Source organism: Chiloscyllium punctatum, chromosome 2, assembly GCF_047496795.1.
Source record: "Chiloscyllium punctatum isolate Juve2018m chromosome 2, sChiPun1.3, whole genome shotgun sequence".
Lineage (NCBI taxonomy): Eukaryota > Metazoa > Chordata > Chondrichthyes > Orectolobiformes > Hemiscylliidae > Chiloscyllium > Chiloscyllium punctatum.
In genome coordinates this window covers 22,554,684-22,570,653 of record NC_092740.1, presented here as the reverse complement: position 1 = coordinate 22,570,653, position 15,970 = coordinate 22,554,684, and the positions used below count along the sequence as shown (strand labels likewise).

Sequence of the window (15,970 nt, the reverse complement as noted above, 5' to 3'; positions counted from 1 at the left end):
ATTATAATAAAAGTATTCTAGATTGAATTAAGAAATGATGGGTATGAAGATGGGAGTTGAATAAGTAACAGTTCCTTTAATGCGTTTTGTGCTTAAGTTAAATATTACAGGAATACTGAACATCATTGCCACTTCCACAAATAAGTTTCCCATTATTACTGTTCCATTCAAATATTTCCATACACAGTTTCATAATTTCAGGTTTTAGCCTCCTACATTATCTTTTCCAACTAAGACCGAACCTCGTGAAAATATTTAGTGCTTCGTTATTATAACAACATGTACTATCATTTCACAATTAATTTAGCACTGCTGCTGAATGCTCATCATTCAATCCAACAATATTGATAATTTTCTGGTTTTAGCTGATTTCCAGAAGTTTCCTCTGGTTCTATTCCATAATCATTGTCCGGCTCAGAACACCATATTGAAGAGTTCATTGACATTAGCCTCATTAAGCATCCTTTTATGTGTCTTTCATTCTGGAAAATGATTTTCACAATTTGTAAATAAACAGTAATAACCAAAGCACCTTGATCTCTTTTCTCTTTTTTTCCTCTGCCAGGTTATGCAACCTCTTTTAGTGCCTTCATCACCTTGCCATCATCATCCACTCTTTTTAGTAACCCTTCCTTCTTCTGTTATTCTTTAGTGTGTTCTGAGAGTATTTTGTATTTTCTGAGACCCTTAAAACGTTCTTGTCTTCCTTTTACACCTTTAGTCTCTCAGCTTTCCATGTTCATGAGACAGTCCTTCCAATATTACCCTGGAACTGTATCGTCTTCCCCTTTTCAATCATTAAGATTTTTTGTTTCAGTTAGTTCTTCCGTCATATCAAATCTTTGTTCCCTGAGAAATTAGAACTTTGACTTGGTCAGCTCCAATACAAAGTTTGGTGACGTCGGCTTTTTGCCTCACTCTAAAGCATTCCTATAAGATTTACCAACAGTCCATTGACTTTGAATTTTTTATCTCTTGTGAGCATCAGCATGTCAACACTGTGCCTTCCTTACTCGGCAGTAAATGTCTTCCCAGGCACCTTAATCATTGATTATTTCTGAAATTCTTATTGTGCTGCATATAATGGAGTTATTTCCAACCAGGCTCCAAACCTGCACAATGTTTTTGCAAAATGTTCTAATGAGACTGAGGGACTCTTTAGCACTACAGCTTCTGAAAGAGAAACTGTTTCCTCTCCTAGACAAGTCCAGCACGTGAAAGCATAACCTTTAAATTAAAGCTAGGATTTTTGGGGCTGATCTCAAGAAAGCACGTCTGCATGTTTACGAAAGGAGGTAAGGATGAGACAGGGAACTGTAGACCGGTGAGCCTGACGTCGGTAGTAGGTAAGTTGTTGGAGGGAATCCTGAGGGACAGAATGTACAAGTATTTGGAAAAGCAAGGACTAATTAGGGACAGTCAGCATGGCTTTGTGTGGGAAATCATGTCTCACAAACTTGATTGTATTTTTTAAAGATGGAACAAAGAGGATTGATGAGGGCACAGCAGTAGATGTGATCTATATGGACTTCGTTAAGGTGTTCGACAAAGTTCCCCATGGGAGACTAGTTAGCAAGATTAGATCTCATAGAATACAGGGAAAACTAGCCATTTGGATATAGAACTGGCTCAAAGGTAGAAGACAGAGGGTGGTGGAGGGTTGTTTGCCAGACTGGAGGCCTGTGACCAGTGGAGTGCCACAAGGATCGGTGCTGGGTCCACTATTTGTCATCATTTACATAAATGATTTGGATGTGAGCATAAGAGGTACAGTTAGTAAGTTTGCAGATGACACCAAAATTGGAGATGTAGTAGACAGCGAAGAGGGTTACCTCAAATTACAACGGGGTCTTGATCAGATGGGCCAATGGGCTGAGAAGTGGCAGATGGAGTTTAATTTAGATAATGTGAGGTGTTGTATTTTGGGAAAGCAAATCTTAGCAGGACTTATATACTTAATGGTAAGGTCCTCTGGTGTGTTGCTGAACAAAGAGACCATGGAATGCAGGTTCATAGCTCCTTGAAAGTGGAGTCACAGTTTGATAGGATAGTGAAGAAGGTGTTTGGTATACTTTCTTTTATTGGTCAGAGTATGGAGTACAGAAGTTGAGAGGTCATGTTGTGGCTGTGCAGGATATTGTTGGAATGTTGCATGCAATTCTGGAGTCCTTCTTATCGGAAAGATATTGTGAAACTTGAAAGGGTTCAGAAAAGATTGACAAGGATGTTGCCAGGGATGAGAGGATTTGAGCTATTGGGATATTGAGCTAGGGCTGTTTTCCCTGGAGCATCGGAGGATGAGGTGTGACCTTTATAAAGGTTTATAAAATCATGAAGGGCAAGGATAGGATAAATAGTCTTATCCCTGGAGTGGGGGAGTCCAGAACTAGAGGGCATAGGTTTAGGGTGAGAGGGCAAGATATAAAAGGGACCTAAGGAACAACTTTTTCACGCAGAGGGTGTACATGTATGGAATGAACTGCCAGAGGAAGTAGTGGAGGCTAGTACAATTGCAACATTTTAAAAGCATCTTGATGGGTATACGAATCGGAAGGGTTTGGAGGGATATGGGCAGGGTGCTGGCAGGTGGGACTAGATTGGGTTGGGATATCTGGTCGGCATGGACGAGTTGAACTGAAGGGTCTGTTTCTGTGCTGTACATCTCTATGACTCTGACATAACAGAGAATTGAAATCTGGAATTCCCTCCTTCACAATCTGTTGAGGCTTGGCCAGATAAAAATTTTCCAACTGACGGATTCTTGGTAACAAGAGTATTAAGGGTTGTGAAACCTAAGCAGGTAGTTAGAACTAAAATTCAGCTCAGCCATGATCAAATTGAATAAACTGAATAATGTACTCTTACCTCTTCATGATCTTGCCTTCAGCTACTTCAATAATAAATATGCGGATACTTTTTTTTTCTTCTCTGTTTCTGCCTCTTCTACTTTTTCCACCTTCTCTTTTCTCACATGGCATCCTTGTTTTTTAGTTTGCTAACTCACCAGCTCACTGCAGTCCTAGTGCTTGCGATTGTCTGAGCTGATGGAAATATGAGTTACTTTTGACCCTAAAAGATAAAAGTGTTTCTCTTACAGCTCAAACCTTTACTTTCTCTAGGAGGGACGTGTTAGATGAGCTTGTGACACTGCACAATTTCAGCAACCAGTTCCTACCTAATGCACTCAGAGAGTTCTTTCGGCACATCCATGCTCCTGAAGAACGTGGCGAGTACCTGGAGACTCTAATTACCAAATTTTCGCAACGATTCTGTGCTTGTAACCCGGTCGTTACCAGAGACCTTGGCCTAAGCCCAGGTAATAACCTTTTCTGACCTCTCACAACCAACTTTATTTTGTAGAGCTACACCAGACTTTGCAAAGGCCAGAACCCAAGAATTTGACTTGAATTCTGCAGAGGTTATATAAACATGATCTCTTCGGCTCTTTGCAGCTGCCAAATATTTATGGAATTTGGACCATTAATGATTAGATTAGATTCCCTAGAGTGTAGAAACAGGACCTTCGGCCCAACAAGTTCACACCGACCCTCCAGAGAATAACCCACCCAGACCCATTTCCCTCTGACTAATGCACCTAACACTATGGGCAATTTAGCATGGCCAAATCACCTAACCTGCACATCTTTGGACTGTGGGAGGAAACCGGAGCACCCGAAGGAAAACCATGCAGAACAGTTGCCTGAGGCTGGAATCAAACCTGCGACCCTGCTGCTGTGCGGCTAACCACTGAGCCACGGTGCCGCCTGATAGAAAAGAATGTGCAAGAGTTCAGGATGCAGATGACATTTTCCAATTTCACAATCAAAGAAAAGGCAATTGAGCTTGCTGCCTTAGTCTATTAAGCTTTGCTTTATTGGAGAAATTGGGTGGCACAGTGGTTAGCACTGCTGCCTCACAGTGCCAGCGACCCGGGTTCAGTTCCCACCTCAGGCAACTGACTGTGTGGAGTTTGCACGTTCTCCCCGTGTCTGCGTGGGTTTCCTCTGGATGTTCCGGTTTCCTCCCACATGTGCAGGTTAGGTGAATTGGCCATGCTAAATTGGTCGTAGTGTTAGGTGTGAAGGAGTAAATGTAGGGGAATGGGTCTGGGTTGCTCTTTGGAGGGTTGGTGTGGACTTGGTGGGCCGAAGGGCCTGTTTCCACACTAATTAATCTAAAAAATCTAATGATGTATGCCTATTTTTACATGACAGAATTAGAAAGAATAAGCTTTCTAACCAGTTAATCAGCATTCATTTGAAATATAAGGATGTAGGGTGAATCGAGTTGTATTGTATGGTTGTATTATTGTACCAATAACTGCATAACTCGTACTTAACCAGCCATACAGGCAATCAAATATGTAGCTTGAGGGAAATGAGGGATAATATTAGATCCGAGAAAGGGGTGTAAAAATTGTCCGGAAATAACAACAGACTTGAGGCTTGAGAGTAGATTTGTTTTTCTCTTCTTAAATCAATCCCTTTACCCTCTTTTGCTCAAATCTGAGTACGGGAGTAGGCTAGCGAGGAACATACCAGCTGATTGTAAAAGCTTCTCTAGATACATGACGAGAACAAGATTAGTGAAGGCAAATGTAGGTCCTTTGCAGTTAGAAACCAATGGACATAAAGAGATGACGGATGAATAATTTGGACTGTCTTCTCCGAGGAGGGCACAAATAACATGCCAAAATTGTTCGGGAAAGCTAGGTGTAGTGAGAGGAAGGAAGGAATATCTTCAGGTTTACTCAAAGTAATCGGGGCATGGAACGCACTGCTTGCAACAGTTGTGGACTCACCAACTTTGCGGGCATTTAAATGGTCATTGGATAGGCATATGGACAAGAATGGAATGGTGTAGGTTAGATGGGCTTCAGATTGGTTTCACAGGGCAATGCAACATAGAGAATTGAAGAGCCTGTACAGCACTGTAATATTCTATATTCTAACTGAAAGAAATCAAGTATTAGTAGGGAAATGGTGTAAAGGAAATTGATTGGCTTAAAGACCAACAAATGGCCAGGATCTGATTAATCTACGTCCCAGAGTACTTTAGGAAGCGGCCCTAGAAATAGTGGATGCATTAATGGTCGTCTTTCAAAATTCCATAGACTGTGGAACAGTTCCCATGGATTAAGAAACAAAATCAGAAATTGCTCAAAAATCTCAGCAGGTCTGGCAGCATCTGGAGGGAAATCGGGGTTAATGTTTTGGATCCAGTGACCCTCCTTATGAACTGATGAAATCATGAATTGAGGGCAACTAAAGTAACCCCACTATTTTTATTTAAATATAAAATCAAATTATTTACCAGTTATCCTGACAACGGTCATAGGGAAAATGCTGGAGTCCATTGTCAAAGATTTAATAATGGAGCACTTGGAAAAACAGTAACAAGATCAGACCGAGTCGGCTTTCAATAAGGTTCCCGTGTAAGAAATTAGCATGTAAAATTAAAGTACAAGGGATTGAGGGTAGTGTATTGACATGGAAAGAAAACTGGTTTGCAGACAGAAACAAAGAATAGAAATAAGCAAGTTTTATTTTAAATAACATTTAGTAGGGCACCATAGGATTCAGTCTTGGACCCCAGCTGTTCACAGTATATATTAGTAATTTAGATAAAGGAACTAAATATAATATCTTCAAGTTTACAAACTAATCAAGATTTGAGTGGGATAATGAACTGGACAAGTGACTGAGTGAGCAAACGTATGGCAGATGAAATATAATGTCGATAAGTGTGATGGGATCCACTTGGTAGCAAAATAGAAAGGCAGATTAGTATCTGAATTGCAGTCAACTGGGAAATGGATATCCTTGTACGCCAGTCACTAAAAATAAGCATATAGGTGCAATGAGCAATGAAGAAGGCAAGAAGGTGTATTGGCTTCCATAGCCAGAGGATTTGAATACAGGAGCAGAGATGCCTTGCTGTATTCACACACAGCCTTAGTGAACTCACCTGGAGTGTTGTGTGCAGTTTTGATCTCCTTTATCTGAGGAATGATGTTCTGGCTTTTGAGGGAGTGCACAGAAAATTTACCACACTAATTTGTGGGATGGCAGGACGCTTGTATGAGGAAAGGTTGAATAGATTTAAGATTATGCCTGCATCACTGAAATTAATAATAATGAGGGGTGACCTCAGCGAAACATGTAAAATTCTAACAGGACTAGACAGATGCACGAAGGATGTTCCTGATGAACAGGGAGACCGGACCTGGTGTCATAATTTTAGGATATGGGGTGGACCATTTAGGACTAAGATGAGGAGAAATTTCTTAACCCAGAGTGTTAAGCTTATGGAATTCTCTGTCCCCGAAAGTAGCATTGATGTAGTTAAGAGCAGGGTACTGTGTTGGATGATCATATTGAGTGACCAAGTAAACCTGAAGTGTCAAATGGCATAATCCTGCTCCTTTTTGCTGTTTCTGTGTCTAGTCTGATTAGAACCCATTAATCGATCATTTGTGAATGCCAAAATTGCTTTGCATTCTGTATTCCGCCATCCAGGACGGTCTTCTGTACCTTTATTGTGTTGAGAACATTCCAATTTGGGAGGAAATCTTCCCCTAGATAAATATTTCATAGTTTGAGTGCAGTTGATACAGGACATTCTGTTTTAAAAAAAATTCTGAAGTGAATTTATTAAGTGCTTGTGAAAGTGCACAACAATTGCACAGTATCACAGTATTGATTTAAATTCTAGCACTGCTGCCTCACATCGCCAGGGACCCAAGTTTGATTCCAACCTCAGGCGAATATGTGGAGTTTGCACATTCTTCCCCATCCCTGCGTGGGTTTCCTCCTACAATACAAAGATGTGCAGGTTAGGTGAATTGTCCATGCTAAATCGCCCATAGTGTTCAGGGATGTGTAGGTTAGTTGCATTAGTCAGGGGAAATGTAAAGTGTGTAGGGGAATGGGTCTGGGTGGGATACTCTTCAGAGGGTTGATGTAGACTTATTGGGCCAAATGGCCTGTTTCCACACTGCAGGGATTCTAGATTCTAACTCGTATGAAGGTTAAAGTATATTCTGAAACTAGCCAGAATCCCTTCTCATCCGGACAATGTGTTAGTAGCATATTAGGTTGTTTATTCTTGACTTCTGAGTAAAATTGAACACCCAAGAGCAGATTAATTAAAGAAATAGCATTTTGATACAAGTGTGCTTCATCAATTTAAGGAGTGAGTATCATTGATCAGTTAAATTCATAGGGATCTACGGGATTTTCTGCAATTCAGACCACCAGCAGAATTCCTCATAATGTGGGTGGCTTAACAGGGAATTGAGAGCAAAATCCATAGAAAATTCAACACGTGACAATACCTTGTATTATTTCATTTTCAGAATATCTCAAACCACCTGATATCAAGAATTAATGAATGTACCATTTAATGCATATCATACAATTTATTCGGTAATTTTTCTTCTAAGGTTTTGATGAGAGAAATATTTAGTGTTTTGAAGTGCATGTTCAGAGGAGAGTGACCAATAGGCTTGGCTGTTTCAAGGATCTGAGATAAGACCAGAATGTATGTATATTTTGCAATATGATTCTATGCTGCTGAATTTGGATAAGCTAACTCCTTTCAGATTTGTAGATGTGTGAGGACGTTCAACACTAAATTCCCCCATGCTTGCATGGAACAGAGCTCATAAGGAATGCATCCCAGAAATTAAGCTAACATCATGCTATGAGCCTTTGATTTTCTACATTTCCCTTCTTATGAGCATTAACTCTGTTACAAACATTGAACTTTTAATGTAGAGTTTGTTTTAACCCCTTTATCGCTCTTTGGAATGTTGTCTTCCGATAGTTGCTCAGTCTTAGGTTTTAGATCTCCCCCCTCCTAAATTTATCCATCTCTTGTGCTTTCCTTGAAATCTAGCTTTTGGCTATTCGTTTGGTCACTTGTTGTAGTTTTCAAGGCTCCATGTTAAATTGACAGTCCTATGAAGTGCCTTGGGACTGCATTAAAGCTGAAGATGATTTAAATGGTGGTTACTGTGCAATGTACATTAGGATAGAATGGATTCCTGTCGGAACATTTCTCCCAGAAGATTGCATGATTTGTAACTGATATAAGCAGTGTATTTTTTGTCATGCTCAAGACATTGCAGTTATGTGTGACAGGCTACATGGACCAGACATTTGCCTTCTATATGATGCATTTGTTCTCTAGCCCAGTCAAGAGCAGCTTCATTTTTGAAGGCAATCGGAGTCACATCCACTACTGTATCTAGCAGTGCATTCCAGAGGTCACAAATCCCTGGGAACTGCCTGACATTTAGTCTGGCTCTCCCATAATTTAAATAAAAGTGACAAATGTTTGTGTTTTGAAGATCAATAGGAAGTTAGTCTTTTAATTAAATGGTGTCAGTAAGATTCATAACTTTGGCAATGGAAGTCAGATTCCAGTTATCAGGGATCATCTCTTGGTAAAATGGAAAAATCAACCTTTCTGTAAAATGCAGCTTACGTGATACTACTGCCCAACATTGTCATTAGTAAGATAACAGTTCAGTACAATTTGGACATCTCATTTAATGATGGCTTTTACATAAATTAACAACAAGTTCTGTTTCTATTGTACAGATGCTGTGTATGTTCTTTGCTATTCATTGATCCTGCTTTCCATCGATTTGAATAGTCCACATGTAAAGAACAAGATGTCCAAGCGGGAGTTCATCAGGAACACTCGTCGGGCTGCCCACAATATTAGTGAGGATTTTGTAGGACATTTGTATGACAATATCTACCTTGTTGGTCATGTGGCTGCCTAAATGCACCTTTAACAAAACCGACAGAACATGAAGGTCAAACCTATAAAGTTGCACAATGATGTATTTGACCTTTTGTAAACACGAGGATTATTTTAGTGCTGGCCATTGTAACCTCTGTGTACAATCAGCTGTTTTTGTGTTTTTCATCCTGCGATTGTTAGCACTTTGGTAACTGACTACCCGTTTGTGTTTAATATTATTTTAGTTATCATGAGTTGGATATTATAGTGCCAATGTCTGATGCAACAATTTAGAAGTTAAAATAATCTATAACTGGCATAAGAAGTGTAAATTGTGGATGGGTTTACAGATTAAGTGGGGCAATGAACTCCCCAACCCTTTTTTCCTTTTCTTTTTCATGCATGTGATGTGTATAAATGCAAAATGAGAGATTTATAATTATTTTATTGTGAATTGTTTTAACTAAAATATTTTCCTCTGTACAAATAAGGTGACTATTTTTTCTCTTTATTGAATTAGAATTTTTATGTTACAGAGCAGGAACAAAGCACTTTGTTTTGCATTTTTTGACATATGAAATAGTTAGAACACAAATGTTCTTTTTCCTATGGGTTAATCTCCTACCCAGCTTATACTTACGGAAGATGTTTTTTTCATTTAATATCCAGTCTTCAATAACACTATTTAAACTGTTGTCAACAAAATCATTGAAACTATATCAAGTTAAGTGTGCTGGTTTAAAGGAATGCTTGAGTGATTACTAACTTCTATGAAATCCTAGTTAAATTTTCTCAAAACACCTCTTTCCTCTGTTTGTTTTCTTTTTAAGCATATTCTTTCATTTATCATAGTGCTACTTTAGTAGAAAGATATTTTAAGTATTAACTTGCATGCTAGAAAGTAGGGATTTTATTCAAATCGCTCTTGTGATGCTTAAGCCAGTTATTATTCGAGTTGGTTCTTCTTGGATGCAAGATAATCGCCACGTTCAATGAGTAGCCTTTAAAGGAGTATAGAGGGTTTGACATTAGGTGAATGGTTTGTGCTTGGGTAACTTCTCAACCATTATGTGAGTGAGAGTATTTAAAGTTGGCTTTGGCGAAGTTGGCAAGGAAACAATTATCTCGAGTTTCCATGACTTGTGTCCAGAAACTCTTGAATAATGTGCACCTGAATGCAAGGATAGAGACAGGCTTGATTGTGGTGCACCATGTAGTTAAATAGCCCTTTGTGCAGCCAGTCGCAAGCCTGTTATGTAAAAAGTGGCTTCGGGGGCAGGACATCAGCAAGTACCCTACCTTCCCAAAGCCCATACTTGTATGTGGCATCAAACTAAGGTGAGGAGAGACTTGTTTGAAAAAATATAAAACCTGATGTCTAAAAATATTTTTGATTGAAAAACTTGGATCATATTTTATGCAGCAGAAACAAATCTATATGCCAGCACATCCATTGCTGCTGCATCAGTCTTAATGTGTATTCCGATAGTCACCAAATGGAAGACAGCAAGAAGTAATTTAGAATTGTACTACCTACATCATAGGTCCTCCCAATGTCACTGGTAAATATTCCATCAAGGAGTTATTTATGTATGCAGGGCCATTTGATTTAAGAAAAACACATAAGCTTGGTGGGATTAGGGTGCAATATGGTAGTATTTTAATTGCTTCTCTATGATGCACTGAAATAGTCTGGTTTTTTTCCCATGTGATATGTTTCCAGTTCCATAATGTGAATATAATACCATTCAAGCATTCCAATGATCTCTGAACATTTACCATTAGCACACTTTATAGATTAAAGTAGATAAGTTTCATTCAGGTGCATGAAAGGCCGTGCACCAACAAACGAATGAAAACATAATATTTAAGGTTTGGTATCTTAGGCAAAGACCTACCATACTTTCTCTGGAACTTCAGTTTCTACTTTTCCCAGTCCCATGTAGTGCAAGTATTTTGTTTGGATGAAAGACTTCTGTATAAAGTAGATTTTGGCAGCCTCCTCCTTGCACCTCAGTGAGTACAGTTAATAATCCTACAGTACAAAATAGCTGAAACTTGTCCCACATTAGGCAATAGCCTAACAATAAACCTACTTATAAGATTTACTCACTGTTGCAATGTTAGAGAAACAGTTCATCTGGTCTTATTGAGCCATACAGCATGGAAATAGACCCTTCGGTCCAACCAGTCCATGCCAACCATGTGCCGAAACTAAACTAGTGCCACTTGCCTGTGTTTGGCCCATATCCCTCCAAACTTTTCATATTCATGTATTTTTCCAAATGTCTTTAAAGTGTTGTAACTGTACCTGCAAGCACCACTTCATCTGGCAGTTTATTCCACACACGAAACACTCTGCTTTTAAAAAGGACATGAGGTCAATTTCCGTTTTTCAAAAAGACTTCTCTCACCTTAAAAATATGCCCCCTAATTTTGAACCCCCCCCCCCCCCCCCCAACCAGGAAAAGGACCCTTGCTATTCACCTTATCTCTGCTCCTCATGATTCTGAGCTAAGAGGCCAAACTTTTCTCTGTCTTCAGAATCCCAATGTTTGGACAAATGGTTGCCCCAAATCCTCACCCGTCAGCAACAGGACAGGATCAGGAATTTTATCAGAGATCACCAGGCTTGCTCTCCATTTGAAGATGGGTGGCTAGCTGTGAAGTTTAGGCAGACCATGGAGTGGGCTCTGTTTGGGCAGGTTAGGGACTGTGACAGTGCTTCTACTTGCAACTAATTATAACTCCTCAAAGCTGAGCCTCACCAGATACATGATGGGTTTGGTGGGACTACCCTTTCCATTTATAAACTCAGCATATGTGCAATCAGACTTGGAATCTCCGTGTTTTCTCCAACCCCTCACCCCGGCCCTCAAAGTTGCATCAACAGTCTTTACACGCAGTGAAGTACAGTTCAACCATTGGCACTGTGCCAACAAAGGTGCAAGGTGCCCTTAATCAGGGCATTGATTTTATATATATTAGTTGCCTAGTAGATGGAAAACCAATCTTTTGAAGGCCACGCCAGGGAAAGATCTCCATCAATGGATGTTCATTTAGTTATCAAATTACCATCATAGACAACTCCCCACCTTTCCAACATTGGAGGAGGAACATCCTGCCTGCATTGCATTTAGCAAACATTGCAGGAGAAGCATTAGTGCCCTCCCCATCATTTTTCCTATAATTTTCAAAATTTGTTGCGCACTTTCCTTGAGCTTCTGATTGCAGCACATGATAATCCTATCCATGTAAGGGCTGAATTAAAAAGGGAAATGGTATAATATGTCAAGTGACAGTATTATCATCTTACAAAGTAGTGGTAGTAGATGGTTTCTATTTCGTAAGGCCAGCTTTCCTATATAAAAGCAATTTATCTGAGATTCCTCTGTATAGCCATGAGAGTAGGACTTTTGAGGTGAATGACTGACTGACTAAAATCTAGCAATTGAAAATTTATTGTGACTGGTTTTGCCATGCTGCAAAATTGTAGAAGCAAAACAAAAATCAAATCATAACAGAAAATGTTTATTAAATACACTTTTCAAATTTCAGGTTGCTGTAACTGAAATGTATTTTGAGTTGAGTTGGTAAATGCTCTTTTGCACAGATGTTTATTGTAGACTTAATTGAATATTTTATATAAATTTTCTAATCCACATTCATCTGTTGACAATTGCTGCTGTCATGTTTTATAGATGGCAACCTTCTGTAAATATAGCCCCTGGTTGTAAAATAAAATGGTGAGGGGAAAATCACTTTTTAGATTAATTTTAAAATACAATTGTAGTTGGCGGTGAATGAATTTTTTTACATAATTTTTGTCAATAGATTGTACATACTAGCCTTACATAAGTCTGGTTTTATATCAGAACATAGGAATTACTAGACAATCGAGAAGCAGGGTCCATCTATTTCTTCTTCAATCCTGATAGCTGTATAATTTAGTGATGAAGAGGTTCTTGACTAATCATTCGCAACCAATCTCTATTAATTAGTCTACAGCATACTGCAAAATGAGGTGGGAAGAACCTCACTGATTAGCTTTGAGAACATAGGACCAAAGTCACCTTGCTTCCATCCAAGCATACTCTTTCACTCAAATGTCAAAATAGTGTTTTGGAGATAATATTGGCCAAAGATATTCAGTCTCTGCTTAGTCAACTTCTGATTTTCCATCCATCTGAACAATTCTGAGTACAATTATAGCTTGGTAAAGACAACCTTTTTTATGTGCTAAATGTGGAATGAAGTAATAATATGTTTATGAAGAATGCATTCTATATTACTAATGTAACAAATGCGAGTCCTCAAAGTGAAGTGATTGCCTTTGCTGAGTTTAAAGTGACTAGTCCGCCACTTAGTCTGTATTCAGTAGTTGTCACATTGTTTGTTTCTCTCCACAAGTGTGAACAGTAAGTAGTTCATACTTAAACCCAGCAGTGGAGGTTGACTGTGCAAGAGCCCTGACTTGTCCTGAACCTGTTTAGCAAGGGTCATTTTCACAAGGATGTGTTTACAGTTTTTTTTAAAAGGCCACATACACAGAAAATCTTCCCTGCACCATTTTGATTTCATGCAGTTGGCTGTAATAAAATTTGAAAGACACTGGCCAATTTATGGGTTTCATTTTGTCAATAATGTAAACAGTGTTTTGCTCTAGTCCAGTGTACCAGTGGTCCAGTAACTGCACTTTGTGCCACACCTTGGAGAAATTTAGCTATTTTGAAATTTGACAAAAAGACACTAGAATTAAGTTCCAGTAAGTAAAGTTGAAGATAAGGCACCCATAATTCAAAACTGCTGGGGAACTGACACACCCAAAGATTACATGCAGTTATTTCATTGATCCCAAAATTACTGAGCAAGATATTTGCAAGGGAGCCCCATCCATTATTACTGATTCCGTCCTGCCTGCACTTTGAATAGAAACATTGTGATATGCCCTAATGCTGCATGTCCTGGTACCGTATTGCCCAATAGAAATAATAAACTCATTCACTTCACCACAGTTCGAGTATGGAGTTAAATTTCCTATTTTACAGCTTTGTTTTGCTGCTTAATGCAAGGTTCAGTGATACTGACTACAGTGCGGGGAATGTTCTCTTTTTAACAAGCTTATAAATCCAAGTATACCCATCTCTAACCCTCATTTAAAATGTATTGCATCTTGGAGAAAAGATTTGAGAAGCAAGCTAAATATCCTGAAAACATCTACATTAATTTAGTTGCATCTGGATCCAACGTTTTATAATTGCAGTAAGATTCCTCAATGTAAAAAAAGTGTTCCCTCTTTCTATAGTATTTTATTTGCAGGGTTTTTTTTTAAATTACATAGCCAATCTGATGTTTCATGGTTTTACTGAAAATTACGATAAGAAAAATAGTTTCAAAATGCATCCAGCTGCATGAGAAATCTGATGTTCTGGCACTGGTGAAGTTTACAGATTTTACTGTGGTTCACAGTAAAGGGGTAGTGCTGAAAAATAAAAAATGGCTGTATCTGAGGTGGTGCAACAAAATCATTTTTAAAATCATACGTATTGTTATGGAACATCACTTCTTGAACAATCTTCTATAAATTGAAAGCTATGTATAAAATACCACTCAAAAATCTACTTTTTGAAAAATTTGGTTTTATTGAAAAATACAAAGCTACACAGATTTTCATTACTAATTAGTCTTTTGTATAAACAATTTTATGCTGTATCGTAGTTGTGCAGCAATAAACCATGATTTTTAAAATACTTGATTGGAGGAAATTATTGCATTACAATTAGTCACGTGCTAAGAAATGCACTTAGTCACATTGCAAGCCCTTTTATATTCTTCAAGTAATTTTATTTGTACCCTTTTGCAGTTGACATATGAACAGTTCTGAGGAGGATTTCCTCTGTGCACTGGGTAAAGCAGCATCATTGACATTTTATATGCTGATGACTTTAGTTACACGCTCACATCCCAGAGAAAACTTTCCTCTAAAGTGGAATATTTTACATCTGTTTTCAACACTCCACTTTTCTGTGATTTCAAAGCTGCAGTTTTATGGCAGCGAAGATTGAAGTTGTCTGACTCCTGAAGTATCTTCAAATGTGTATTTTCAGTGTAAATCTATTTGTCTCAACTTGCAGACTAACAATCTTTTGAGGTGAAACATTGCATGCATAGGATTCTGTTTTAAATGGCTGGAAGGATGTATGGTTTAATGGCACTGAATAGTTATCATTTTTTACACTTGTTAATGACAAATACTTTGAGGTTTATACCTTTTCTTAAAAACAACTTGTCAAATTGGTATTGTTTTTTGTGCGGTATTTTAACAAATCTTACATTCAGTAGAAAGTCAATTTATGTACCGACTTTACAATTTTAATTCAGAATGTTTACAAAGGAATTTTAATTAATTTGAACTTGTTTGGCAATTCACTCTGCAGCTCATGCTTTGATTTTGTCAGTTGTACAATAAATGCCTAGGCGAAAGTGACTACTGCAGATGCTGGAGATTAGAGTCACCAGAGTCTTGACTCTAATAAATGCCTCGTTCCATGCTTTGTAGAAATGTTTTTTTTAATCCGTAAAAGTATGAAGAAGTGATACAGAATTAAATCGTATTATATTCAATTTTATATTTAAACTTGTACATTTTAAGTAATTTTAAGATGTGCATTTAAAGTTTACTAGAAAAATGCATTTTAAATTTAGTGCCTCTCCATGCACTTCCTTCAACTAAAAATTAGCACACTAGTGAATAATCTTAATAGAAGGAAAATAATTTATTGTTGAAAGGCAATGCACTGTTAAAATAACTGTCATTGAATTTTGGGAATTATGCATGCTGCCCATCTACTTATGGTTTTCACAGGGTAACAGCAGTGAAGATGCTTTCTAGTTTCTTGGGTCACGTTTTGTACAGAGCACAATTTGTCAAGTTGTACATAATTAAAGTTGATCTTAAAGTGTTATCCTAGTGTGTGCTTTTTGCTGATAAGATGTTTGCACTCAATTAACTTGATTATAATAAATAAAAAGAACATCATTGAAGAACAGGATACCAAATTATTCAAGAATTATTCAGAAAAAGATCTTCAGTGTAAAGTTGTTTACTGCCTGACATCCAAATGTATTTACACTCAAAATCGTCCGTTAGTGAATTTTCTTAAACTGCGCTAGGGAATTAAAAGCTGTTCTTGGTGCCTTTTAACTCCTTTTAATA

General features: G+C 38.1%; 1 protein-coding gene across 3 annotated transcripts in view; it reads left to right on the top strand.

Moving 5' to 3' along the window:
- The window catches only part of fbxo8 (F-box protein 8), a 58,514-nt gene extending 42,797 nt beyond the window's left edge, over positions 1-15,717 (top strand). For all 3 annotated transcript variants that reach the window (XM_072594568.1, XM_072594569.1, XM_072594570.1), the window contains 2 exons: positions 3,120-3,316; positions 8,607-15,717. In XM_072594568.1, coding sequence (XP_072450669.1) covers positions 3,120-3,316; positions 8,607-8,794 — 385 coding nt within the window. In that variant the 3' untranslated portion in view covers positions 8,795-15,717. The remainder of the gene's footprint in view (positions 1-3,119; positions 3,317-8,606) is intronic.
- The last annotated feature ends 253 nt before the right edge of the window (positions 15,718-15,970 follow it).